This window comes from Aureobasidium melanogenum (genome assembly GCF_000721775.1).
Source record: "Aureobasidium melanogenum CBS 110374 unplaced genomic scaffold scaffold_22, whole genome shotgun sequence".
Taxonomy (NCBI): Eukaryota; Fungi; Ascomycota; class Dothideomycetes; order Dothideales; family Saccotheciaceae; genus Aureobasidium; species Aureobasidium melanogenum.
Window position 1 is genome coordinate 156,138 of NW_024470074.1, and position 24,797 is coordinate 180,934.

The window sequence follows — 24,797 nt, forward strand, 5'->3', positions numbered from 1 at the left end:
GATCTGCTTCGAGGCTTCTGACACGACTCACAGCAGCACTCGAACATGATCAGGAATCATGAGATGCATGCTTGATTGAATATCCGGAGTCGTGATGGTCTCGACGCTCAAAAATTGATGATATTCGGACGACATCTCGAACAGTGCTTATTCTTGCGCATTGACTCATAATGATAGAGCTTGGTTTGGCTCGAGTATTCCGCCTTTTGGCACGCACTCCTTTACCATGGCGAGCACTACACGTCGCGGGAACAAATGGAAAAGGTTCAATATGCGCCTACATATCCGCCATGCTCGCAGCGTACAATGCCTCCCAACTACGGATTGAATCTGGCAAACCACCAATCAAGCATGGACGCTTCACCTCACCGCATCTAATTGATCGCTGGGATTGCATTACTATTGACGAAAAAACAATATCTGAAGCAATCTTCAGGCAAGTCGAAGCAAAGGTCCTGGCGCGCAACATATCTGAGAACATCCAAGCAACAGAATTTGAACTGCTTACCGCGACTGCTTTCGAGATATTCACCCTGGAGAATGTGGATATCGGTGTCATTGAAGTCGGTATGGGTGGTCGACTTGACTCCACAAACATCTTAGGCCAGACTTCCGAATTTGACGAGCTGGAGCAGAATCAACAGTACAGGCCAAAGCCATTGGTGACAGCCATATCGACCATCGCGTTAGACCACCAAGGATTCCTCGGGAACACATTGGTCGAGATCGCGACGCAAAAAGCCGGCATCATGAAGCCAGGGGTACCGCTTATTCTGGCAATGAACGACGAAGCAGTGACAGAGCATATTCTTCAGCTTGCGTCTGAAGCAGGTGTAACACAGATCTTGCACTCGAAAGATGCGGCAGGCTTCGACGTGACAGGCGCGTCCAGCACGACAGATGCAGAGCACGCTCGCCAACAAAACGGCGCAATGGCCTTCACAATAACCTGGCTAGCACTCAAGCAATTGAACCGCCTGCCTGCTCCACCTACAACCCAAGCCGCCTGCGGCTCCTCCACTTTGCGCAACGAGATTCGCACATCAAGCCTTTCAGCACTTGCAAGCACACTACGTGCCGTGCCACAGAGAGTCGTCTGGCCTGGCCGTTTACAAGATATTGATTTGGCACCCCTAACCAACTACGAGTCCACAGCTCTTCTTGACGGCGCGCACAACGTCGAATCAGCGACTGTACTTGCGAACACGGTACGCACTCGCGCTGGTGACCGTCCGGTGGTCTGGATCCTCGCCGCCTCGAGAGGAAAAGATTTGACGTCCATGTTCGAGTTGTTGCTAGCAGGAAGACCTGAAGATCGTGTCGTGGCCACAGAATTCGGAGCTGTGGACGGCATGCCCTGGATCACGGCGACACAAGCGGAGGACGTCAAAATAGCTGCTGTCAACATACTCTCCGAAGATAGTGTGATTGTAGAGAAGGACGTCGGCCTCGCTCTCGAGAGGGCATCTCGACTAGCCGAGGAGATGAATGCTCTTCTTGTCATTGCTGGGAGCCTGTATCTCGTCGGCGATGTGCTACGCCTGGTGCGCAATGCAGGCGGTGCATTCCAGTAATCGCTCGTATCTAAGGTATCCAGAGCGATGCCTGCATTGTATGTATATATCTCCACATCATGACAACACAGAACATTGCTTCTTCTCAATATCACCATCGCCCAGCCTGCTCTTCAAGGTCATCTTTTTCTCTACATGTCATAGTCGATCTCTCAGAAGGGAAAAATGCTATCGTTGCAGCCATCGCCTTCGTCTCGGCCGCCGATGGGTGCAAACTCGTCGGCGCCCTCCGATATCAGAACTCGCCGATGCGTTCAAGCGTTTACGCGGGCCCACCCAAACACACCTTTTCAAGACTATGACTATTCCTAGCAACCCTGTCTCTCAAACTCCCTCATGTCCTTTGGCGGCATAGCTGCCTACTTTGCTTAGTAAGATATATATGCAAAGCGCCGACCGAGCGCAGACTGCAAAAATGGGTATCAAGCTATGCCCCCGATAAGCAGCGCTCTTGCTTTTTGGCAACGCGTCAGGGTCACTGGCGAACAGGACTTGGTCGTTTTTGCGATATTGCGTCTCCCAAGAACAGGTGTAGATAGTTGATAGTGCTGTAAAAAATGCAGAAAATAATTTGTTTCCGAGATGTTTCCAGGGAGATGGACAATGTCTCTGTTTCTCTGTCGATGTTTCTCATATCGTGATGGGATTGTACAATAGGTTGAAGTGCTGAGGGTCGTGCTGGATGATGGTATAGGGCAGGAGCGAGACAGCCGGGCTCGGGCAGCGAGAAACGCTCTCCCAACGTACATTCCACATGCTGAACAGCCTGCAGAAATGCAGAATATTTTCATCTTACACGAGATCTCTGAACAATGCGGCAGCGACGGCTATTCCCCTAATTCTCAGGAGACATATCAGTGTATCAAAATATTATGCATTTCCACAGCCACATCACGAAAAATGTCATATAGAGATGAGAAGAAGTAATTGATGGAATTTTGCGCTGGCCCACGTATGAGCCTGGGTATCTTTGCTGATGGACCACGTATGGACCTGGGTATCTTCGCTGTAAATAATAAACCAAATCCTCGCAACAGTCTCTTGCCTCGTTAAAAACCTTTCTGCCAATTGACGAACAGCAGGGAAAAAGAGTTACAAGAAGAGATGAAAAAGTTGAACTGTGCATGCACCCTCCTCTTTGTGCTAGAATCTATATTTCAACTCTGCACTAGCCTCGGTAAGACTATCTCGTGTCGTCACGAGCGACACCATCATACTGTTAAAGGTCAGAGTACCTGTAAAGGGGCGGAAGAGAAGTTCTGTTTTGGGAGGTAGGTCAGAGTACCTGAGTGGGCTCGTTAGCATATTGGGGGAGACAGGTCAGCGTACCTGTGTGAAGGGGCGGAAGATCGAGCACGCGAGAAACTTATAAGTTTAGTCTCCATGGTTGATTGATATGTGCCGGATATGAATACGGGCGACGCATGTATCCAGGGGTAGCGGGACCAAACGTGAACGAGACCGAGTCGTCACGCTTGGCTGGAGTGACAGGAGCCTGGTTGATCCAACGAGTGCGAGTGTTCTTGACAGCCCGGTTTCTGATCCAAGGAATATCTTTGTCAACGTGAGAACAGTTGACAAACTCGTTGACCTTCTCGAGGCCTTGTGGCGACAGGCATGGTGCGGGCATACCAGGACTGTTGACCGCGAGGCTCTCGAGGCATCTCCAGGGTACTTTGTACTTACTGGTGATGTTCAGGCTTGTCGGCCTGGGAAACGAGCCGCATAGAGCGACAGGCTCGCGCCAGGGGTGCTCCTGGTTCCCAAGGGGAAGGTAGTTCTCCCCCCAGCTCCTGGCCTTGCAATTTTCCATGATGTCCTTCGTGGTGGTAAAAAGGAACCGGGCCATCTCGGGATCATCGTTTGTGGCTGGGAGAATCAGGACAGGATGACCTGTTGGATCGCCGCCTTCAACGTCGGGTGATTCGTTCATCCAAGGCGCCCCTGTTGGCAGGAACATGAAGGTGCCTGGTGCTGGACGCTCCTGGCACAGGGGCAGAGGAGCGGCAGCAGGCTCAGGAGCAGCAGCAGCAGCAGCAGGAGAAGCTGGTGGGGTGGTGCTGGGAGTGGTGATAGGAGAACGGGGCTCCGAAGAAGAAGTGGAAACAGATGAAGCTGAATCCATGATGTGTTTTTGTCAGAATGAAGTTGCTGTAAAGCAGAGTGGTGTCTTGATTCTGACCTTGGTCGACGAAGCGATGGGGGAAAGAAAAGAGGGAGGGAAGCGAAAGTCAGGTCTCTGATATACTGCTTGACCACGTTGTTTCGCTGCAGCCTTTGCTCCAGAGTTTGTTTGTGAACTCCCTCATGAGTAGTTTGTAAACCTTCTCTTCGAGCTTGCAAGGACCTCGTCCATGAGCCCCTGGTGCATCTTAGAGAGCCCCTGATGGATCTGAACGAGCCCAGTCTCTGTGGAAAGATCATGTTTCCTGTATCTATTGTGCATTGAGACGGTGGTCATACGGCCATCGGGGCGCGCAGGGGAGTGGATTGATCGATATCAAGGTGAGAGACCGCTAGGCATCAGTGAGCAGGTTACACGGACCCCAAGAGAAAACTCGTTCTTGCAAGCGTGCGCGAATCTCTTCGAGATTCTAGCAACTGAAACGGGGGTGCCCAATAGCAGCACGATGGTGGTCTCGGGGTGACGGCATTAATGGGGCCAATGAGACGGGGGCTGGGAGCCGAGTGAGAGCCTGGGGCCAGCTGACGGATCAATGTGATTGTGATGCCCAGCGACGACATGATGGAGCACAAGCAACCATGTAATGCTGAGTTGCAGCTGCGACCAGGTGTTCTCGGTGGCGACAGCGAGTAAATAATAGTGTATAAGAAGTAAGAGCAGTATTGAACATAGACACAGGAACAGCAACTCAGAGCGGAATGAGGCACTCGGCTGGAATCGTGACGAGGGCTTTTGTCATTTGTCCAAACGCGACAAGAACGACTGCCCACCCAACGACCACGCAGGCGCTTGACACCTGCCAACAGACTCGACCGTCTCGAACGAGCGACTCAAGAATGAGGAAAGTCATACAGGAAAAAAAACATGCGAGCCGACGACAGAGCGACCCGAAAGCGATACCCGACAACAGCAACCAGAACTGGTCAGGAGACGCAATACACTGCAACAGTGGACCGCGCTCTCAAGCAGACTCTAGATCTCAAAAGAGGAACAACCAAGAGAGCCAGCATATTAAACAAAACTTTGACTCCTACCTGGAGAACATAAAAGACCTACTAGAAAGAGCGTCGTCGTTCGACCACTTTAGTCCTACGGCAAGTGCTGCTCTGCAAAGCGCATACTATCTACTATACATTAGCCTGAGCTTCTGCCATCGTTCTACCTTATCATTCTTCCTCATCACATCTTTTTGGCATTATCTTGCGATTTGGCATCTCTACTCGCCTTCGCCGCTGGCGTGACGCATGTTCTTTTTGTCGGTTTCACTATGACTGTAACAGTCACAAGCTCTTTTTCCGGATGGTCTTGAGCTCTAGTCGATGCATGCCTTCAGTTGCTGATGTTCGTACAGTTTTTTGTAAGGCCAGGTCAAAGATTCAGAAGGAGGTGAGGTTGAAATACCCTGGCTTGGACAGGGCCTAGACTCATGTCATCTCTGACTGATTGATTAGATGCAGTATGTGGTTTTGCGATATATGGCGCACCGTCTGGTGACTTGTGCTGTCGATGAGCACTTTTATGCAGACGCTGACCATTTTGGGTTAGCATAAGCTGGAGCCGTTGGCTGCCAGCGTCTGGCATACAATGCAGTGACCATCATATATGTGAGCAACACGTGGTATCGATGCTATCATAGCCTGAGCTGACGACCTCACTTACCAGGAGAGGCATCTCATTGACTCCTGTAGTGTCCAACTTCACGCTTGCACTCTGTCGGTCGATCGGTTCGGCAGCGACGCGATGTCTCCGACCAGCACCACCAGCACCTATCAGTGCGATGCTTGTTCTTACCTCGATTACATCTTACCCTGATTGACTTTCTACCTGGCAACTAGCAACACGCTCACTCTCATGTCTCAATCGTCTAAGACAAGCGCCAATCCGGAGTGCCGAAGAAGTAGAACGTCTGGCTCGCCGCCGGGAGCGCTACCTAAATGATCCTGTGTTCCGTCAGAAAACACTCGATGCTTCAAGGAACGCTCATAGAAACCCGAGATTGTAATCAAGAGGAAAGCATCTTGGCGCGCAAAAAACAAGCGGCACAGCGAGAAATATGCCGAGATTAATTCACTTGCCTGGGCAAACAATCTCGATATCAGACGCGCAATGACTCTAAGCAAATTGCTTTCGAAAGGAGCAGTGGAGCGCTATACGTGGAAGACACACGCGCCAACCCAGTCCACCGAACGAGTTGTTCACTGCTGTACCAGCTGTAATCGCAATCGCCTCTTGAGAAGATGGTGGCAAGAAAAACCAGAGGCATCAGAATGTTCAGGACAGTCGAATCCTGATCGCTACATGTGCAATCACTGTTTTGCTAATGGCTGGCCACGCGTAGTGCCAGAAACATATGAAGGGTGCCTCTATGACATATTCAGATCGCCTGAATTTCCACTATACAAAAGTCGTCATCAAGAACGCACAGAAAGCAATGGCGGTGAGGGGAAAAAGTTTCAGAAGAAGGAGTAGTGGTTCGGAACATCATCATGAACAAAAGCGTTAGTCTTTGTACTATAAGATGCACAGTGTCCAAAGTTCTTACGCTCTGTCACAAGAGCCTGCCCAGAGCTGACTACCGTAAACCACGGTCATCGCAAGGCATCATGTCTTGAGTAAACAGAAGCGCATCAAGTGATAGAGATTGCTTAACAAGCAATATTGAAGCTGACCACATTCTGACAGCTATGGTTCGATCACATCACAGAGAAGGCTGCTCTGTCGCTCAACTAGATGTTTGAGATCTTCACATCTCATTTGGTTCCTTACTGTCTGAATCAAACTCACTGAATCACATCGCGATGAGGTTGCTGATGGGGCGTGGTTGAACTGGCATCCGGTAGCATCAACCAAGTTCAGAGTCCTTTCGCTCAATTTTCGCGTCCATGTGGGAGTAGCATGTTGATCAGGTACCTGAGGCTGACATCTGCTATCTGTTGTCGCCTACTTCGACGGCTGATTCAAATGAGATTCGAGTGCCGGGAAGAGCTGATGCCGAGTGTCGAGAACTTTTGCATGTCGTTAGCGCAAAAGCTGGACCAAATCGCGGGACAAAAAGCAACCATCCTTCTCCTTCGCGCCTTCCTTGTTTATGTTTCCTCAAACATGAGAGCACGTTCTTACCTGTGTCTTTTATCTGCTTGTCTGCTGGTTTGTCATTAACAACGTCATTCTGGCTGCACGAAGTTTTTGCCGCCCGTTTGAGACTGGATCCGAGCTATTCGATGTACTCTTTCGACTATCCTATCAGAATACTCCAGTCCCGAGTTTGTGATCAGTATAATCAATCAGCTCACTGTCGATCCCGCGCCAGAGCCAGGTCTCAACTATCACTTGTATGCCTTGAAAGCAGTCATGCCGCTGCTCCAGCTGTCCAGGGCACCGGAGAACAATCACAGTAGTTTTAGCAAAACAAAAGTAATGAGACTTGAGATTGATGGAATTTATTGTCTCGTTCTTGTGTCCCGTGAAGGACGTGAGCGTGAGACCTGAGAAGAATGTGTTTGCTCGACCGCAACATCGTAGAGTATTTCTAGCTGGGAAAATGTACGTTGACAGGGACAGCCCGAGGAGAGACGACGGTGTATTTGAGGATACAGCTTGTGTGCATCTCTAACAAAGGTGCAATCAACAAACCATGGCTATAAGAATGCAGAAACTGAATCAGGAAATAGACACATCAAAGAGAGACAAAGGGTAGGATACAGCTAACCAAAGAAAAAAAGCAAGAACTGAAAACAACAACCATAACTCCATAAACAAGTATCTAGTACTTGTTATCCGTGATCCAGAAACTCTGACACTTTCTGGCACCGAAAACTTGCACACCCCTACCTTGGGGACTACCCTGTGCACAGACCTGCCAGAACTGTCTCTGACACCAGTATTGAGGGATCCAAACATTGCTGTTGGAGTTGATACGGCCATCCCCCCAGCAGGGAGGGTTAACGAGGACAGCAACCTTGTTGTGGCCATCAAAGGTTACGCCCATGGAGGCGTCCCAGCCGGGCATATGAAGGTTCTTGGCGCAGATCTGGTCGATGGCGTTGGCGATGCGCCAGTCCTTCTTGATGCAGCTGAAGTGCATGACTTGGTAGTCGATCTCGGAGTAGGCGAGGGTGGGTATGACAAAGAGGAAGGTGCACAAGGCTGCGAGGAGCATTGTGAGGCCGGTGAAACGGACCATTGTTGTTTCTGTTGTCCTGTTTGTAGAGAAAATTTTGATAGGTATTCAGTCGTGCTGCAGACGACTGAAGTAAGAATATTTGTAATATGGAACTGGAGAAGAAAGCGTGTGTTTCTGGAAGAAGGAAATCGATTTGATGGACGGGTGTCGGCATCTATTTATCAACCAAAATGGAGGTCCGTCTGGATCTGAATTGACAAAGAAGCAATCAATGCTACATCTTATTGAGGACCTGATACAGCGAAATATCAACCATCTCTTTGACCAAAGACAAGAGCGACTGTCAGGAACAAAGAAAGCGTTCGTGTGGAGAAATGTTTCTCAAGTAGTGGCAGAAAAGCATGACAGGAAAGAATTCGAACACGGCAGGCACCATGGGTCCAAGCCTATAGGCACCTTCGAAGCCTCAAGGCTTCGATGTGATACGCCAACACCTTTCAAAACTCACTGTATCTTGCTACATTGAAGCCTGAGCACAACTTTCACAAGTCGTGATCCATCGAGAACGCGTTTCGGAAGTCGCTATAGCGGCCAAGCAATGATCATGCGTTTCCAAGACAAGCTGCGAGGCAAGATCCGAACATGGTTATCAATGTAGCGATGCGAGAAAGCCTCGACTACCACTTGGCAAGCTGCAAACGTACAATCCTCGCGGTCGACGTTTCAGTGGCTAAGGCTTCACTTCAGATAGTTTTGGCTGTTATTCAGCACCTGAAGCAGCAGACGTCGTCGTTGGTTCCCCGTCAGCGACGCGGTACATCCCGCTGCCTGCACAGACCAACCACGAAGCAGAATAAAACCTTTTGCTTCCTCGCACTCCTCTTCCTCTCAACAAGTTGATAAAGTACCTCCATACCCTTAGATTTTCTCTCCTTTTCCGTAGAAAATTTATATTCTCGAGAGGCCGACAGGAATGCAACATAAGCGCTGCTCAATAATCTTGTCATTCTGATATCCACAGAATGGCGGGTTCGCTTGCAGCTTACATCTTTTGCTTTTAAATTGTTACTCTTCGTTGTGAAGCCTATCGTTCATGCTATGTTCTATGTGATCTGCACAGCAGACTCTCAAGGTCTATGAGGAGATGACCAAAGAACGCTCCATGTATGTTCAGCGCGTTCGCTTTAAATAGCTCATGGCGCATCTCGATAAGGCTACACGTTGCAAGACTTCAAAGCAACTTCGATGTAGACAGTCGACGCTGTATGCGAGTCAGAACGACTTATAGGCTTCCTGGATGACCTTGGGATGATGCTGTTTGGATTTAGAAGTATAATGAGGACAGTAAGACAACAAAGATCCATAAAGTCATACTTCTGGAATATCAGCTCCGCGTCGAGGCTGATGGAGCGAGCAAGCATCGTCGCATATAAAGCTATACCAGAAGTTGGAAGCACCATGTACAAAACTTTGGTTGTGATGCTGTTCACCCATTGCTACCAGAGATCACAGTCTGGCTTGTGAATTGGACTGGCATCATCACCGTAGAGTCCATCCTGGTTTGGGATCTCGCTAGTGAGCAGACATCGATGCTGTCACCTGGAGGCGATGGAGAGACAATTGGGGCTTGCACAAGACGAACGAGACCGCGGCTGCTGTCTTCAATGTAAATCTCTGTCGTCCTATTGGCATAATTCGAGGTAACAAGTGTGGCAGCTCCATGATATTCGGGACCGTATTGTTTTATATCTTTGTTCCTTGGGCGTCTTCCAGAGTCAGGTCCGGTTTATTAGCTGCTGACGGACATGATCTGCCATGCCTCTGCAGCGTCAGTCAAGACGACAGTGCGAGACCGAGCCTGCAAGAGGAATGCCGACGATAGGCATACGTAAAGAATAAGTACTAGAGCCTTGGAGGCAGTTTTTCTCGCAATGGTCAAAACGAGATTGTCACGTCCAGGTGGATGACTAGAAACTTGCACGTGATAAACTTGCCCAAACGCACATGTGTTGTATTTTGAAGATACCTTGTTGAGAAGTATGCTGAGGTCTTGACACGCGAATATTCAGAAGTTCCTTGTGGGCCGAGTGGCCCTCATGCTGTACAGTGTCTAGCAACTCTGATAAGCCTGGATGAGAAAGCTACACAAGCCATCCATCATCGACAAGAGAGACAAGAAAACTTCAAGGTGGGAACATCGACATGATTTGTGTTGTTCATAACGCCGCGGTGGATGTCTTCTTAGAGTGTTGCAAGTCGTTCATGGAAGCCGGTAGTGCTATATGCCCTACCGGAAGGAGTGAACAGAGCAACCGTGAACTTAGCTTTTGTTGCCATCCGTAGCCATCTTTATGATGCCTCGGTCCCGAATCTCGATCAGACTACCTTCGACCGCCCTATTTTGTGTTCTTCGTTCTGCGTTTCGCGATTTGTCTTCTGTTGCACAACCATAAAAGATCATTGACTTTTCATGGCGCAACCCATTCGTAAGCTCCTGTTTTTGATTGCATTGTTCCAGAACATCGAAGCCGAAGTGCGAGTTTTCTAGAAAATTTTGACGTTTTCATGTGATTCTTCATCTTATCGCAGACCGAGCGCTTCTTTCATTGAGCATGTTTACGAGGACAATGGACGAGTCACGGTAGAAGCTAGCGACCAGGCTTGCAAGACCGTTCTTGGTTGATATGTGTAATGAGCAAGAGATAGGTAGCTGAGTGATTGACAGCGAGTCCCCGGAAACGATGGCAGCCGAGAGACCATTGTGGGGAAGTCGCGAGTTGACCGCAAAACGGATTCGTACGGAGCCGCTCATGGTCTGGAATTGTGCATTTCGTCAACGCTACCACACATGGAGCAGTCAAGCACCTTTATTTTTCATCTTCAACCACGCGGTGCACGATTTGTTTTTTGATAATCGGTCCCTGATGACGTCTGGGGAAAGAGCAGGAAAGCGATGATCTTCAAGTTGCAGAGATAAAGGCCAGGATCTAGACTTGATGTTCATTGGCTAAGAGAATAAGGTTAGTCTTATCTCCCCTCATTCTCCTCACAACCTTGCACGTTGTAGGCTTGACGCCGAGCCAATCAAGACCTGTTAAGCAATCTTGAGCGCGTCACCTCTTTCTGTACAAAGACAATGCGCGCCTGACGTCCAGACGAGCAGGCCAATTTCGCCGACTAACGACTGAGGCGTCTTTTGAGATGAAGGATTTGACCGGGTGAAGAAGCTCAAGACTCGTTCACAGTCAGCATCGTATTTGTGCATGAGGTAGGCAACACGATTGATCCAGAAGAGGAAGGTCGAGGTGCAGTATCACGTATCACACAGATGACCCTCGAATCATTTGTATCTTGTAAGGGACGTAGGATTTGTAGGATTTCTATTGCCCGATCAAATGACACCACTCGCTGATATTTTGCTTTCTTGACCGAGGCTTATCAAAAACAAGTGCCTATCAAGGCCGTGGGTGGCGTATTTCTGACCAGACGAGGAGCGCTTATCATTGGAACGTTGCGGTTGGCGCATCCTTGCATTCCGTCGCCGTCTTTTATTTCCCGCAGTTCCCGAAAGGACTCAAAACAAGGGTTGTCGCAGTCGCATTTCTGGTCAACATTTTTTCATCAATCGTGTCGCAAAAATGAGTGACGAAGAAATCAAGTCATACGGCGACAAAGGCGAGAAGGGCCCTCACCGTGGCACTCTCGGCGAACATTTCCATGGTCACCAGCTAGGCACCGAGCCGGAGGTTCATGATCTGGTGGTTGGCGACCAGAATGATCTCCACAGGGCCCTCAAGGGCAGACACATGCAGATGATTGCTATGTAAGCTTGCTAACATGTCTCGAGTCTATAACCATACTGATCAAGATCTATAGTGGCGGTGCAATCGGTGGTGGTTTGTTCGTTGGTTCAGGAGGTGCCTTCCAGACTGGTGGTCCCGCCTCTGTGTTCATTGGCTTCTTCGTTGTTGGTGAGTAGTTGTCCGCAATGAGCACTCTGCGCTTGCTAACTGTCTTTAGGTGTTCAAGTGTATGTCTTTGGACCCAAAGGTCTCCACTTTCCTGACTGACATAATATCCAGTTACTTCATGATGCAAGCTCTCGCAGAATTGTCCGTTGTATACCCCATCAATGGTGCTTTTGCAATGTACATCTGCCGTTTCGTCGATCCATCGTTCGGTTTCGCTTGCGCTTGGGAATACGCCATCAGTTGGCTGACCGTCCTTCCCTACGAAATCTCCGTCGCTGTCAACACTATTCATTACTGGAAAGGCTCTGAAAACACCAACGCAGCTGCTTACATCGTCCCTGTGCTGGTCGCGCTCGTTGTCATCCAAATTTTTGGCGTAAAAGGTTACGCTGAGGTAAGTGGTCTGGCATGAAGACGAGTAAAAGACGTGTGAACTGATATCAACAGGTTGAATACGCTCTCAGCGCGATCAAGATCATTGCTTGTGTCGGCTTCATGATTCTTGGTATCATCATTGACTGTGGTGGCGTTCCTACCGACCCTAGAGGCTACATTGGTGGAAGATACTGGTTCGTCTTTCGTGGACTTGGCATGGCATAACAGACACTGACTATGCGTGATTAGGACCGGTTCGCCAGGTGCATTCCTCAACGGCTTCCATGGCTTCTGCAGTGTCTTCGTCACGGCAGCCTTCGCTTACACTGGAACCGAATTGACTGGATTGGCCGCAGCTGAGACCATCAACCCCAAGAAAGAGATCCCCAAGGCCTCGAAGCAGGTTATCTTCCGTATCATCCTCTTCTACTGTGTCAACCTTCTCCTTGTCGGGTTGATCGTGCCAGCAAACAGCCCTGCGTACAGTGACCCCGGTTCTTCGTCTCGCCACTCACCCTTCGTCATCGCAATCCAGCTTGCTGGTATCAAGGTTCTCCCTTCCATCTTCAACGCCGTCATTCTGATCTCAGTCTTGAGTGTCGCAAACTCCTGTACTTTTGGCTCTACTCGTACAATCCAGGCTCTGGCTGCCAATGGTAAGTACAAAATTCAGATGCTTGCCAGCTACAAAGACTGACCTCTATATCAGGTATGGCTCCTAAGTTTATGGCCTATGTTGACAAGAAGGGTCGTCCTCTCAACGTCGTCATCCTCCAGCTTCTTTTCGGATGTCTTGCGTTCATCAACTTGGCGCCAAGCGGCGGTAACATCTTCAACTGGCTCCTTTCGTTGTCGGGTCTTTCAATTCTGTTCATCTATGGCGGTATTGGTATTGCCCATATCAGATTCCGCTCAGCCTGGTATGTTATGTTCTAGTCTCGTGTAGTAACACGACTAACCATCAATAGGAAGCACAATGGTCACAGCCTCGATGAGCTGCCCTACAAAGCTTCTGCTGGCCTTTGGGGTTCGTACTTCGTCATTTTCATTTCCGTCATCGCTCTCCTGGCCCAATTCTATGTCGCCCTCTACCCCGTGGGTGGCCCCAACCTGAACGCTACCGACTGGTTCCAAGACTATCTTGCTGGCCCCTTGCTTGTCTTCCTCTACCTTGTCTGGAAGGTTTACAGTTGGTTCGTCCAGCCTGCAGACCGTCCGCTCTTCATCAGAACAAAGGACATCGACATTTACAGCGGTATGAGTGAGGTTGCCCGCGAAGCGATGGCTGGTGTTCCGGAAGCTCAAGAGAAGAGAACCTTTACGCAAAGTGTCAAGGAATTCTTGGGTGCTTTCATCTAAGTGTGAGCTGACATCTCGACATAAGAGGGATTGGTCGCTGCATGTTGGATAGCATGTGGCAGGGCACCATCTTTCTTTCTCCTAAAAAAAAAAGTCGAATCCCTTTGATGCTCACTAGCCAGATCGACATCTACTTTTTTTGTAAACTGGTACCACTCCAAGCTCGAGTACTTGGTGCTACGCTGCTGTACATATAGTGTCTTCTTTTAATTAGACAAGTTCTTTAGTAAATACTCCTAGCTTTTGTCCTTCGAAATGCAATAGCTGTATCTATGTCTGTTCCGGAAGTTGATCGTATGACCACGAGATAGAGAATGAGAGTGCGCGGTCTGGCTAATTGAACAAACTTATGCTCTCGATCCGAGAATGGAGAATTTAGAAGGAGGAGGTTTAGCCGGGTATTCGTCAAACCTGCCAGTCGCTCTGTCCCGCAATCGGCTCACCCGCTCTTGCGTATGCTTTGCACGGACAGTGTCGCGTGAGCGACCTCGCGTACCTGGATTATGCCACGAAGTTAATGTGCGGTCACTGCAAGTCAAGACTGCATCAACGTTTTCTTCTAGAAGCCGGTGTGACCGCAAAGTTAGGGAATGCTATTTATCCAAGGGTACCGAAGCCGAGCCGTGAGCCGGCGGAGGAGCGGCTGTGTTGGTTGCCATCATTTGCTCAACACCCACCACGACTTCACTCTGTTATGAATCGACAACACACTTGTCCATGTAGAGAGCATTGGTAGAAACGGAGACACTATCAATTTGTGATGTGCTAGCCGTGAATTGTGCCATTAACAGGACCAACAGCTTTAGGCACCAGGCCTTGCCAACCAACACCAAATCACCAACACTCTGATCCTAAATCGAAAATGCCATTGAAGAGTGGCCGCCTTTGTTTGGAAGCCCTCTCGAAGCTTACAGTCTTCGTCGGTACTGGGGCAGGTTCTGGCACCACTTGGTTTACAGACCTTACCTTGGCCTTGCAAGAGTTGTCGCGGACAAGCTGCACTACAACTACCTTGGTCTCAGATTCGAGAAGTGCTTCCTGGCGTTCATGATCTTCTTGATTTCAGGCGTGGCTCACGCCATCATTTCTCTGCAAGAAGGGAATCTCGTAGAAGCTGTGGATGATGTTGCTTTTTACTGTATGAACTTCCTCGTCATTGCGATAGAAGGAATGGTCATCGGTGCAGCTTCGCCGCTGCGACGATTCTTGCCTCGCTTGTGTTGGAAAGCTGTGGGCTTTGTCTGGGTGTTCACATTTTGGTTCTGGGCAGCGCCAAAGTGGGCTTACCATGAGGTACACGAGGAGCTGCTGAAAGAAGTTGAAAGACGCAATAGAGCACAAGGGCTTCAGATGATTTCTAGTCTACTTGGCATGAATTAGCGACATTTACTGTACTTAGCATTTTTGCCGATTGGATCCCAAAACCTACATCTTTACTTTGGAGATTAAGGTTGTTTGTACTGTACCTGTCATAAGTACTTATGTGTGAACTGTCAGGAACAAGGTTGTCAGATTCTCAATCACACTTTATGGGCACAGAGGTAGTGTACATCGAGCTAAGCTATACAGTTCTTGGCAGTAAGCTTGACTTCGTATCTGACATAGCTTATTTCGACCTACAATCAAGTGCAAGTCAAGCTTTTCCTAAGACCGTGCCAAGTGTATATGCTTATTGTTATCTTCCTGACATCCCTAGATGGTATGCATTCTTCAAACTTCTGTACTTGTTTGCAGGTAATGATGGTCGGCCAGATTGGCAAGAGTCAAAGTTCATTAGGCACAATGGACCAAGATATTGATGCAAACCATGGTAGCTGATATACTGCATTCTAAAATGACAAGAAGAACAAGCGAGCTAATGAAATACGAAACATGATCAAAAACAAAAACCTATATACAAAACGTGACTAAGGAAATTCTATCATCTGCATCCATCACTCTGACCATCTCAGCCGATCCCAAAATAGCTATCAGATTGTTTACCGAAAGGCGATGTCTTCAAGAAGCCATCTAGTGGAAGTAAGACTGAAGCTGGTTCATCTCATCATCGGTAAGACCGGTGAACTTGAGAGAGTCGGCACCAAGAGAAGTAGGATTTCCAGCATTGAAACTGCCAGTCAAAGCAGTAGCAAGGACCATGCAAGTAGAAGGAACACCAGCAACCTGAAAGCTGCCAGGTCCAGCAGGAGTGAAGGTGAGTTTAGCGCCGTTGAGAGATTCATGGCACATGTCGAAGTTGTATTGAGGGATGGAGTCGAGAGGGTCGGCTTGGCGACGCTCGTGGATGGCATGCGTGAAAATGCCAGAATAGTAGTAAATCAAGTTAGCGTTAGTCAATGAGCCTCCAACAAGTGGATGCCAACATGCCATACTGGAGGTGTTGGAATGGACAACAAGTGGCATGACCATGTGTAGAGTGCTCGCAGGCATAGTAAGAGCATTCTAGCATAGCCAAGAATAGACTGTTGAGAATATCAAGCTTTGTGTTGCAGAGAAGAGCTTGTTTACGGCGCATGTTCCTCGCCACAAGGCTTGGTGGTGGCTGCGCATGCTTGTTCGTGCTTCAGTCTTTTGTTGCCGTGCGGCAGTATGAAAAGCCCCGGATCGCTCCTTCCCCCTTGGATGTCCGTGTTGCTCAGCCCCAAAAGTGGAAGCCAGTATGCTGCACAAGCATAATGTTACATCACCTTGAAACATGCTTTTCGATAGTCCCCAAAAGACGGCGAAAACCTACAGTACTTTCCCGAGTGAGTGGTCTGGTATAGAGTGGTCGGCGACTGCTTTGAAGGATTTGACTTTTGTTTGGTATGCATAGACGAGCCTTGCGCCATGTGCAGATCTGAGTGTTGCAAGCACCGAGTCATGCAGCTCCCCCTGGATGCGCTGATACGCGCTGTACCAGGAATAGGCTGAATCAGACCAGCAGAGCGCGCCGATCAACAGGACGATAGACTGTTGCATCCAAAAACTACAAATGGTCTGCAGGATCATGATCTGCGTGGGATTGTATGAGCAACAGAACGCCATGCCTTAGCAAGTATCCAACCCGCGCATCTCATCCTCTATAGATTCGCTGCGGAGGCTGCGCATCTTTTCTGTTTTCTCTGCCACAAGGTTAACAACTGTTTCATGTCGAGATATGCAAGCATGTGACGTATAACGTGGAGATTATGCACGTTATGCGGAAGGGACCGAGACACGGCGCTAAGTTGTAGGATGCTGTGAACCAACCAAACCAACGCTGAAGGATTCAGCAACAGCATGCAATCTACATGAATCTAGCACTGTTGGAACCACCAACTGCAGCTCATGGCCTCAGGCGCCCTGCATACCGGATCTAGCAACAGGTCCTCGTGCAAATCATGACTATGATGCTTCTTTAAAGGATTCACACTACTGGCTCACAGCCATTGCCAGTATATAAAGCATATTTGCATCCATCTTTAAACCATCTCTTCATTGTCATCCATTGTTCATAGCACATTATCCTTGGCTACATCTTATCGTCACTTTCTTGTTCGTTGCCATGAAGTTGACTTCAGCGACGATTTCCTTCGCTCTCCTTTCTGCTTCCACGGCTCGGGCTGCAGGCACACTCGAATTCTCCCTCAGGAGCAAACAACTTTCACACTTCCCAGTTCTCAATGAACGCGATGTAGGAGGTACTTCGGAATCTGCATTGACGACCAATTATGCCAATTCTATCGGAGATAGATACATGATCAATCTCACCCTGGGCACCCCTCCTCAGCCTCAGAGCGTATTGATCGACACTGGAAGTAGTGACACGATATTTCTCGCTGCTGAATCGTTTTGCACATCAAAGAAAACTGCTTCCAAATGCCCCGGTGGGACATACAATACATCGGCTTCATCCACCTTCAAAATGCTCTCCCCCAACGGCATCAATGCAACTTATGGCGGAGTCACCACGTCCTCCGACAACAATGGTGCTCTTGCTGCAGACCTTGTGACTGATGTGATCCAAATCGGTGATCTCAACATTGGCGGTGCTCACTTCGGCGCAGCACACCAAAGCAGTGGCAACCTGCTACCCAATGGCGACTACGCTGGCATCATGGGCCTTGCCTATCCCTATATAGAGGCTGTCAAGGAAGGTCAACCAAAGTACCCCACTTTCGTCCAGTCGCTTGTTGACGCCGGCGCCATTGCTTCGCGTCTCTTCAGTATCTACCTCAACGAAGTGAGCAGTTACGGCTCTATCCTCTTTGGTGGTCTCGATACCGAGAAATACACCGGCAACCTCACAACCCTGAACATTCTGCCAAATAAAGTGGACAACGGTGAGCTAATGACTATCACTTACTTCTTGCATTTGGACGAAGTATCCATGACGCACGAGGATGGCCAGCAGGAGGCAGTCATCGCACCTGGCGAACAGACCATGCCTGTGTGGCCAGATTCTGGCACTTCAGACTGGCTTGTCACTTCTGAGGTCTATAGCAAGGTCATCAACATGACTGGCTCCACACTGGAAGACAATGTTGGATTGATACCTTGCAGCAAGATTGCAAACAAGACATCTTTTGCCTTCTCTTTCTCTGGCAATGGGACTAATCATGTCCAGCTGGAAGTCCCTCTTGCCTCATTCTTCACTCCGGCAGTACTAGATACCGGTAAGGTTGCACAACTCGGAGGAGAAGATGCGTGTCGCCTGATGGTCTCACCGATCAGTTCAGAGACCAAATATATACTCTTAGGCACTCCTATCATGCGCGCTGGATACTGGATTTTCGACATGGATAACGGACAGATCTCCATAGCGCAAGCTCGTCTCTCGTCCACCACTTCCAATGTCGTTGCTGTCGAGGCTGGACCCCACGGAGTCATGGACGCAGCGAAGCAGCCAAGTGCACTCGGTGCCCATCAAACCGTATCTGTCGACGGCAATGCTACTGCCTCAGTCAGCCCATCTCTCGCCACTGCAACCAGCGCAGTGGGACAGACTTCTGGTCCCGAACCTACGGTTTTGAGCGGCGGAGCTGCCGTTCAAACGGCCGATGTCACTGTCGGAGCGTCTCTGGCTAGTGCTCTGTTGCTTTCAATTACGTTTGCCGCTTTCATGTTGTAAGCCGCCTTATATAGCAAACGCAAGCAAGCGTGCGTTATCATGACATAAAGACCCACTGCAACAGATCGCCTCATCCGAACACTACATGCAACCCTCCGAGCTAGCCATCGCTTGACGGCGCCTGGAGATCTAGCAAGGTCCTGGATAAAGCAGCATCGCTTCGATCTTTTCTAGGTCATGAGAATAAACCAAACACCAATGTACAACATCTTCCAACGTATCATCACTTTTTGTTCATATCCAACATCATCATATCGAGGACACAACGAATCTCGATCCTATCGGTTCGATGTGAAGACCAGAAAATGAAATCACAACGTAACCAAGCCTTGATGAGAGTGAGAGCAGGGAAAAACATCACAATCGCGCGAAATCTGATTTTTGGAATAACTCGATCAAATTATACTGAATAAACCCCGGACCGACGCCAAATTACTCGCCGACCTAAGCTCTATCGATAGAATGAGCACTTAGGTCGCCGCCGAGTCACCATGGCCGGAGGTCGGGCAAAAGGACCCAAATCTAAGCGCCTACGGTCGCAAAATCTAGAATAAAATCTCTATAATAATAGAATGCGCTAGCCGCATGACTAAGAAAGGCAAGGTAAAGGCCTACCCCTAGGTAAAGACTAATGCTCTCTTTAAGTCTATGCTTAAATTTATTAGGAAGGTCCTAGGGGGGCCAGCAAAGGCAATACACCTAGAGGCGACTACTAAGGGCGACCTAGACGCACTTACTACTAAGATTCTTAAAGCTATGTCCCTCTAGCCTAGGGTTTCCCTTATAGCAAGTAGGACTAAGTTATTCATCAAGGCACTTACTACTAATAGCCTACTATAGTCTTACCCTTAATTAGTACTAAGTAGAATAACTTTAACGTCCGCGGCCCTAATCTCTTCTTATAAGCTTAGGAAAATTAGAGTTAAGATAAACTTTAATAATAACAATAGAGCTAGACTAGGACATAGTAAAACCTCTACCTAGGTAGTTAAGATAGCAAACAAAGGTATTAAAAGAGTAGGACTACTTATTAGCCTAGGCAGAAATAGGGTAATTAAGATAGCGACGGTCTAAGTATTAGAAGACTATCTCCTTATTACGAAGGACATAGCTATAGCTAAGAGACTAATAATAAACGGACTATAATAGGTAATATACCTTAATAAAAGCGTAGAGGTAGTTATACTAGTATATATAGTTATAGTAATAAACATTCTAATATCGATATTTAATCTATAAGAATAGAAATAGATAAAGTATACCCTTATTAGGTCGAATTACTAACTACTAGCTAACTATAAGATTAACTATATAGACTAGATAGTAAGACTAAGATAAGGCAAAGTAATAGGGATGATAGTTATTAGCTTTATAATAAAGGTAAGAGCAAATATAGTAATAGCTATAGAGATCCTTACCTAGGAGAGCTAGGTAAAGCGTACTATTAGGTACGATAAGGCATATAGAGTACTATAATGCTTTAAGTACTATAAATATAGACATATAATATACTAATGTCGTAATAAAGAAGTATATAGACACTATATAAAGGAACACCTTACCTAAGACTACCTAGTACTAAGTAAGCTATAAACGTGTACTCTATATAAGGGTACCTACCCTACGTAGGACTAGAGATACATCTACTATAAACAGGATATAGAGAGAGTAAAGAGGGAGAAAGAAAAGGTTAAGCTCTAGCCCTACTATCTAGAGGACCTAGTAATTAGCCTAGGACTATCTAAGAAAGGCTTAGTAGTCTTATTTAATATTCCGGGTTACGAGGTCTAGATAGGGAAAGGACTAGCTATAGACCTAACCCTAGCCGAGGTAGTAGCAGTATCTAAAATAAGCTTAAGATCTATAGTAGAAAGGATTAGAAGCTAGATAAGTATACTAAGAAACTAGGAAATAGCGTCGGCCTTACGCCTATAGGGAGTATATAAAACTACTATGCTAAAACCTATAATAACCCTAAACTAGGCAAAGAGAGCTATAGCAAGCTAAATAGTAGCTATTATCTAGGATAGATAGTATAAACTAGGATTAGATGCTATTAAAGCTATAGACGATAGCTAGTATAGGGAAGTTACTTTACTATTAGCGTAATAGGAGGGCTTCTAGAAGGTAGTAAGATGCTACTTATAGTAAGGTAGTATAAGGATATAGAATAATAGTGCCTCTAATAAATAGGGACACTATATAGATTAAAATTATATAGTATAATATAGGTAGAAAACTCGCTATAATGTCCTAACTACTTAGGCACCTAGATATAGGGTTATATGACATTATTACTATCTAAGAGCCTTATATAAGACTAGATATTAGGATAATGTATAACCTAAATAGAGGGCTCTTCTATATAGTACTTTTACTAAGTAAAGAAAGACCTAGAGTATGCCTATATATCTACCGAGGAATAGATATAGGAAAACTAAGAGTATACTTATATAATAGTAAAGACATAGTTTCGATTATAATTAGTAGCAAAATACTAATTGCTATTTATAATATATATAACCTACATATAAGAGAGAGGGAACCGAACCTAGAATATAATAGGATCCTAAGAAATAGCGTCCTCCTAATATTAGACTAGGTAGTTTAGGCTATAGTAACGCACAAATAGATAGTAGTAGGGGACTTTAACCTCTACTACAAACGATAGTTAGGGCTAACGGACTACCTAAGCCTAGCTAACTAGACCTCTAGCTTTATTAGAGTCCTTACTAGAGTAGGTATAGACTAGTGCCTCTTAGTTAGCATAGTAACTAGACTAAGAGACTAGATAGGGAATAGAGACTTAACAATTAACCTAGTCTAGGCTATAGAAGACCTCTAGTAGAGGATGTAAGAGTGCTAAATATAGCTAAGACTTAATGTAGGATCTAACTATAGACCTATAGAAACGGTTATCCGAATATAGACTCTAGAAGCACTAGTTAAAGCCTAGCGAAACTATAAGGTAATAGATATAGATAAGCTCTAGGACTACCTATAAAATAATCTTAGCTAAGAGGCACCTCTTTAGATAAGAGAGTAGGTAGATTATAAGGCGGCCGAAATTACATAAACAATTAATAAAGCGATAGAACACTCTATGCTAAAGGTGTAGGTATATTAGATATATACTGAGCTAGAGTTCTATAAGGAAGTCTAAGAGAAGATCTAGGTAAAGAAAAGGGCTAGATAACGATAGTAGAGATAGATAGATAGTAATAGCTAAAAGGAATATAAAAAAGTAAGAAGAGAGAAATAGAATGCTATCCTCTAAGTAAACTAGAGAGACTATAAGGAAAGGGTATTATAAGTAGACTTGCTAAAGGCTCTATAGAAACTTGCTAAGTAAGTAAAAAATAAGGATAACCTAAAGATAGCGTTTATACTAAAGATCCTATACTAAGGAGTAAGACTAAAGGAGTAGGAGTAGAAGGCTATAGCCTTTATAAGTACCTTCTTTTTAGCCCTACTACTAGCAGACTTAAGCGATATCCTAAGGTATATATACTCCTTACTAGTACCCTACCTAGAAGTAATAGAAGAAGAAGTCTAGAGAGCAATCTAAGAATCTATAGTAGAGAAGGCCTTTAGCCTAGATCGGATCCTAAATAGGGTATTAAAAAATATAGTAGATATACTTATAGAGCCTCTATAAAAGCTCTTTAACACTTATATCTATATATAGCATTACCCTTAGTACTTTAAGTATTTAACTATAGTAGTAATCCTAAAACTAGAGAAGGCTATATATAGGGAGACTAAGTTATATAGACTAATTACTCTTATAAATATAATTAGAAAGATACTAGACTTAGTAGTTACAAACTAACTATAATACTACGCTAAGAAATACTAGCTACTACTAAGATACTATATAGAAGGTAAGAAAGCTACCTTATATAAATACGCACTTTATCTCCTAGTTAAGAAAGTCTATACTATATAGGAAAATAGTAAGGTCGCCTTACTCCTTATACTTAATATTATAGGTGCCTTTAATAACGTATTGCACTAGAGGCTACTCTATAACCTATAAAAGCGATATATCTACCTATAGCTAGTAGGGTAGTTAGAAAGTTACCTAGACAGAAGAATAATAGAGATTAGACTAAAGGAAGGCACCTCTAGCCTAATCCTTATAAGTATAGAGATACTATAAGGATCGCCGCTATCCCTAATATTATACCTATTCTATAATGTAGACCTACTTAATATTAGAGATCTAGAGAACATAGTTATAGGGTATATTAACGACATAAGCATACTAGTAATAAGGAATATAAAGGCTAATAATGCCTCTACTCTAGCTACTATATATAAGAGAGCGATAAAATAGGTAGAGAGGACTAGGTTAGTATTTATACCCTAAAAATATGTCCTAATACATTTTACAAAAAATAAGGTAGATATAGAAGTAGAAGCCCTACTTATCCTTTCTAAGGTAACTATATAACTAAGCTAAACTATAAAGCTACTAGGAGTAGTACTTAATAAGTAACTTACTAGCTTATACTATATATAATACCTCTATAAGAGTGCGATAACATCTATAAAGAAATTCTAAGCGATATTAGGATCTACCTAGAAGATAATAATATAGTAAGGCGTATAACTATATAAAGTAGTCTTACTTCTAAAGCTTATATATATAAGCATAGTATAGTATAGATTAGATCTAGGATATAGAAACAAAATAAGTATAGCCGACATTACTAGGATTCTAAAGTTAGCCTAGAAAGTAGCCTTTAGATAGGCGATAAAAGTATAGCGTACTATAGCCCTAGCTACTCTAGAAGTCGAGATAAACATTATACCGATTACGCTCTATATTCGATAACGGAATACGAACACTCTATATAGAATTAGGGGTAGCGATATGTACTAAGTAATCTTATAAGTAAGGGGGCTAAGAACCTATAACTAGAAAGGGATAATGCCTCTATAAGCCCTTAAATAGTAGTATATAGAGAGAAATAGGATTATAAGGCAAGAACTAGAAACAATTAAACTAATTATAACTAATATAGCTAGCCTATAGTAGACGCCTCTAGAGAGCTATATTATAAGCTTAAAAGAGAGAGCTATCTAGCTATATTAAAGCATAGTAAGGTAGGTAAAGTAGAACTACCGCTATGCTATTATATATACCGACGAAAGCGAGATTTAGGAATAAGTAGGTGCTACTACCTAGTGCCTAGATATAAGAAGGGTAAGGATAAGATATATAGGTAATAATACTAAATCTACTATATACTTAGCCGAACTAGTAGGGATAGAACTTGCTCTTTAGATTAGATAAGAGCTTAAATAGTGTAATAGGATGACAATCTTTATAGATAACTAAGCTATAATATAAGTAGTTACGAACCTAAAGATAATATTAGGGTAATACATTACCTAGTAAGTAATCGCTAAATTAGAATAGGTAAGAAGGAAGAGGATTAACATTATTTTATAATAGATTCTTTCCTATATTAGAATCCGTAGTAATAAAGAGGTAGATAAAATAGCTAAATAAGTAGCTAGATAGTGTAAGAGCCTAAATAAAGTATATAAATTCTATAGGGCCTATAGCTATTAAACATATACCCTCTAGTCTATAAAGAAGAGAGTAGAATAAGATAAGGCTAATAAGGAATAGATAATAAGATAGGAGAACGGCAAGCATGGCTATAAGTACTATCTATATGCTATAAGGCCTTATAAGTAATACCTAGTTAGCTATAGACGAAGGAGGAAAGCCCTCTCTATAGTAATAATATAGATAAAGATAAGGAAAATTAAGCTAAACTCCTACTTATATAAGATAAAGCCTCTTAATATACCTATAGATAGGTACTAAGGATATGCTAAGTAAAGGGAAATACTTTACTATATACTACTTAACTACCTTTCCTACTAGGAGAGTAAATAAAAGTACTAAGGGAACTACCTACTAAATAGTCTTAAGGAAATACTCTCTAATATAGAAAAAATAATAACTATAGTAAGATAACTACTAACACTTAGCCTACTAGTTTAATTTAGTAGGGTAGCAAAGTGGATTCTATCTAAACCTAAGAGAGAGATAGATATAAGATAACTAAGCATAAGCTTATAGATATAGCATATAGAA

The 24,797-nt window shown here is 45.2% G+C and overlaps 6 protein-coding genes across 6 annotated transcripts; 3 read left to right on the plus strand and 3 right to left on the minus strand.

Moving 5' to 3' along the window:
* Positions 1 to 170: 170 nt before the first annotated feature.
* M437DRAFT_55429 (FolC bifunctional protein) lies at positions 171 to 1,574 on the plus strand (the record flags this gene model as incomplete). The annotated part of the gene is made up of 2 exons (XM_041022869.1): positions 171 to 875; positions 966 to 1,574. 2 exons carry the CDS (start codon positions 171 to 173, stop codon positions 1,572 to 1,574), a joined length of 1,314 nt encoding a protein of 437 aa, XP_040876971.1.
* A 1,366-nt stretch (positions 1,575 to 2,940) lies between these two features.
* Positions 2,941 to 3,699, minus strand: M437DRAFT_68569 (uncharacterized protein; the record flags this gene model as incomplete). The annotated part of the gene is made up of 1 exon (XM_041025134.1): positions 2,941 to 3,699. The coding sequence occupies one exon, from the start codon at positions 3,697 to 3,699 to the stop codon at positions 2,941 to 2,943; it is 759 nt and encodes a 252-aa protein (XP_040876972.1).
* Positions 3,700 to 7,522: 3,823 nt separating this feature from the next.
* M437DRAFT_55560 (uncharacterized protein) lies at positions 7,523 to 7,942 on the minus strand (the record flags this gene model as incomplete). The annotated part of the gene is made up of 1 exon (XM_041022899.1): positions 7,523 to 7,942. The coding sequence occupies one exon, from the start codon at positions 7,940 to 7,942 to the stop codon at positions 7,523 to 7,525; it is 420 nt and encodes a 139-aa protein (XP_040876973.1).
* A 3,578-nt stretch (positions 7,943 to 11,520) lies between these two features.
* On the plus strand, positions 11,521 to 13,587 carry M437DRAFT_55422 (AAT family amino acid transporter; the record flags this gene model as incomplete). Its single annotated transcript, XM_041022868.1, has 7 exons — positions 11,521 to 11,705; positions 11,759 to 11,860; positions 11,965 to 12,247; positions 12,301 to 12,422; positions 12,478 to 12,884; positions 12,938 to 13,152; positions 13,201 to 13,587. 7 exons carry the CDS (start codon positions 11,521 to 11,523, stop codon positions 13,585 to 13,587), a joined length of 1,701 nt encoding a protein of 566 aa, XP_040876974.1.
* Positions 13,588 to 15,597: 2,010 nt separating this feature from the next.
* M437DRAFT_21207 (uncharacterized protein) lies at positions 15,598 to 15,873 on the minus strand (the record flags this gene model as incomplete). Its single annotated transcript, XM_041019012.1, has 1 exon — positions 15,598 to 15,873. A coding segment is annotated over one exon (276 nt), but the record flags the coding sequence as incomplete, so codon positions are not given.
* A 1,429-nt stretch (positions 15,874 to 17,302) lies between these two features.
* Positions 17,303 to 18,583, plus strand: M437DRAFT_22713 (acid protease; the record flags this gene model as incomplete). Its single annotated transcript, XM_041019046.1, has 1 exon — positions 17,303 to 18,583. A coding segment is annotated over one exon (1,281 nt), but the record flags the coding sequence as incomplete, so codon positions are not given.
* Between the last annotated feature and the right edge of the window lie 6,214 nt (positions 18,584 to 24,797).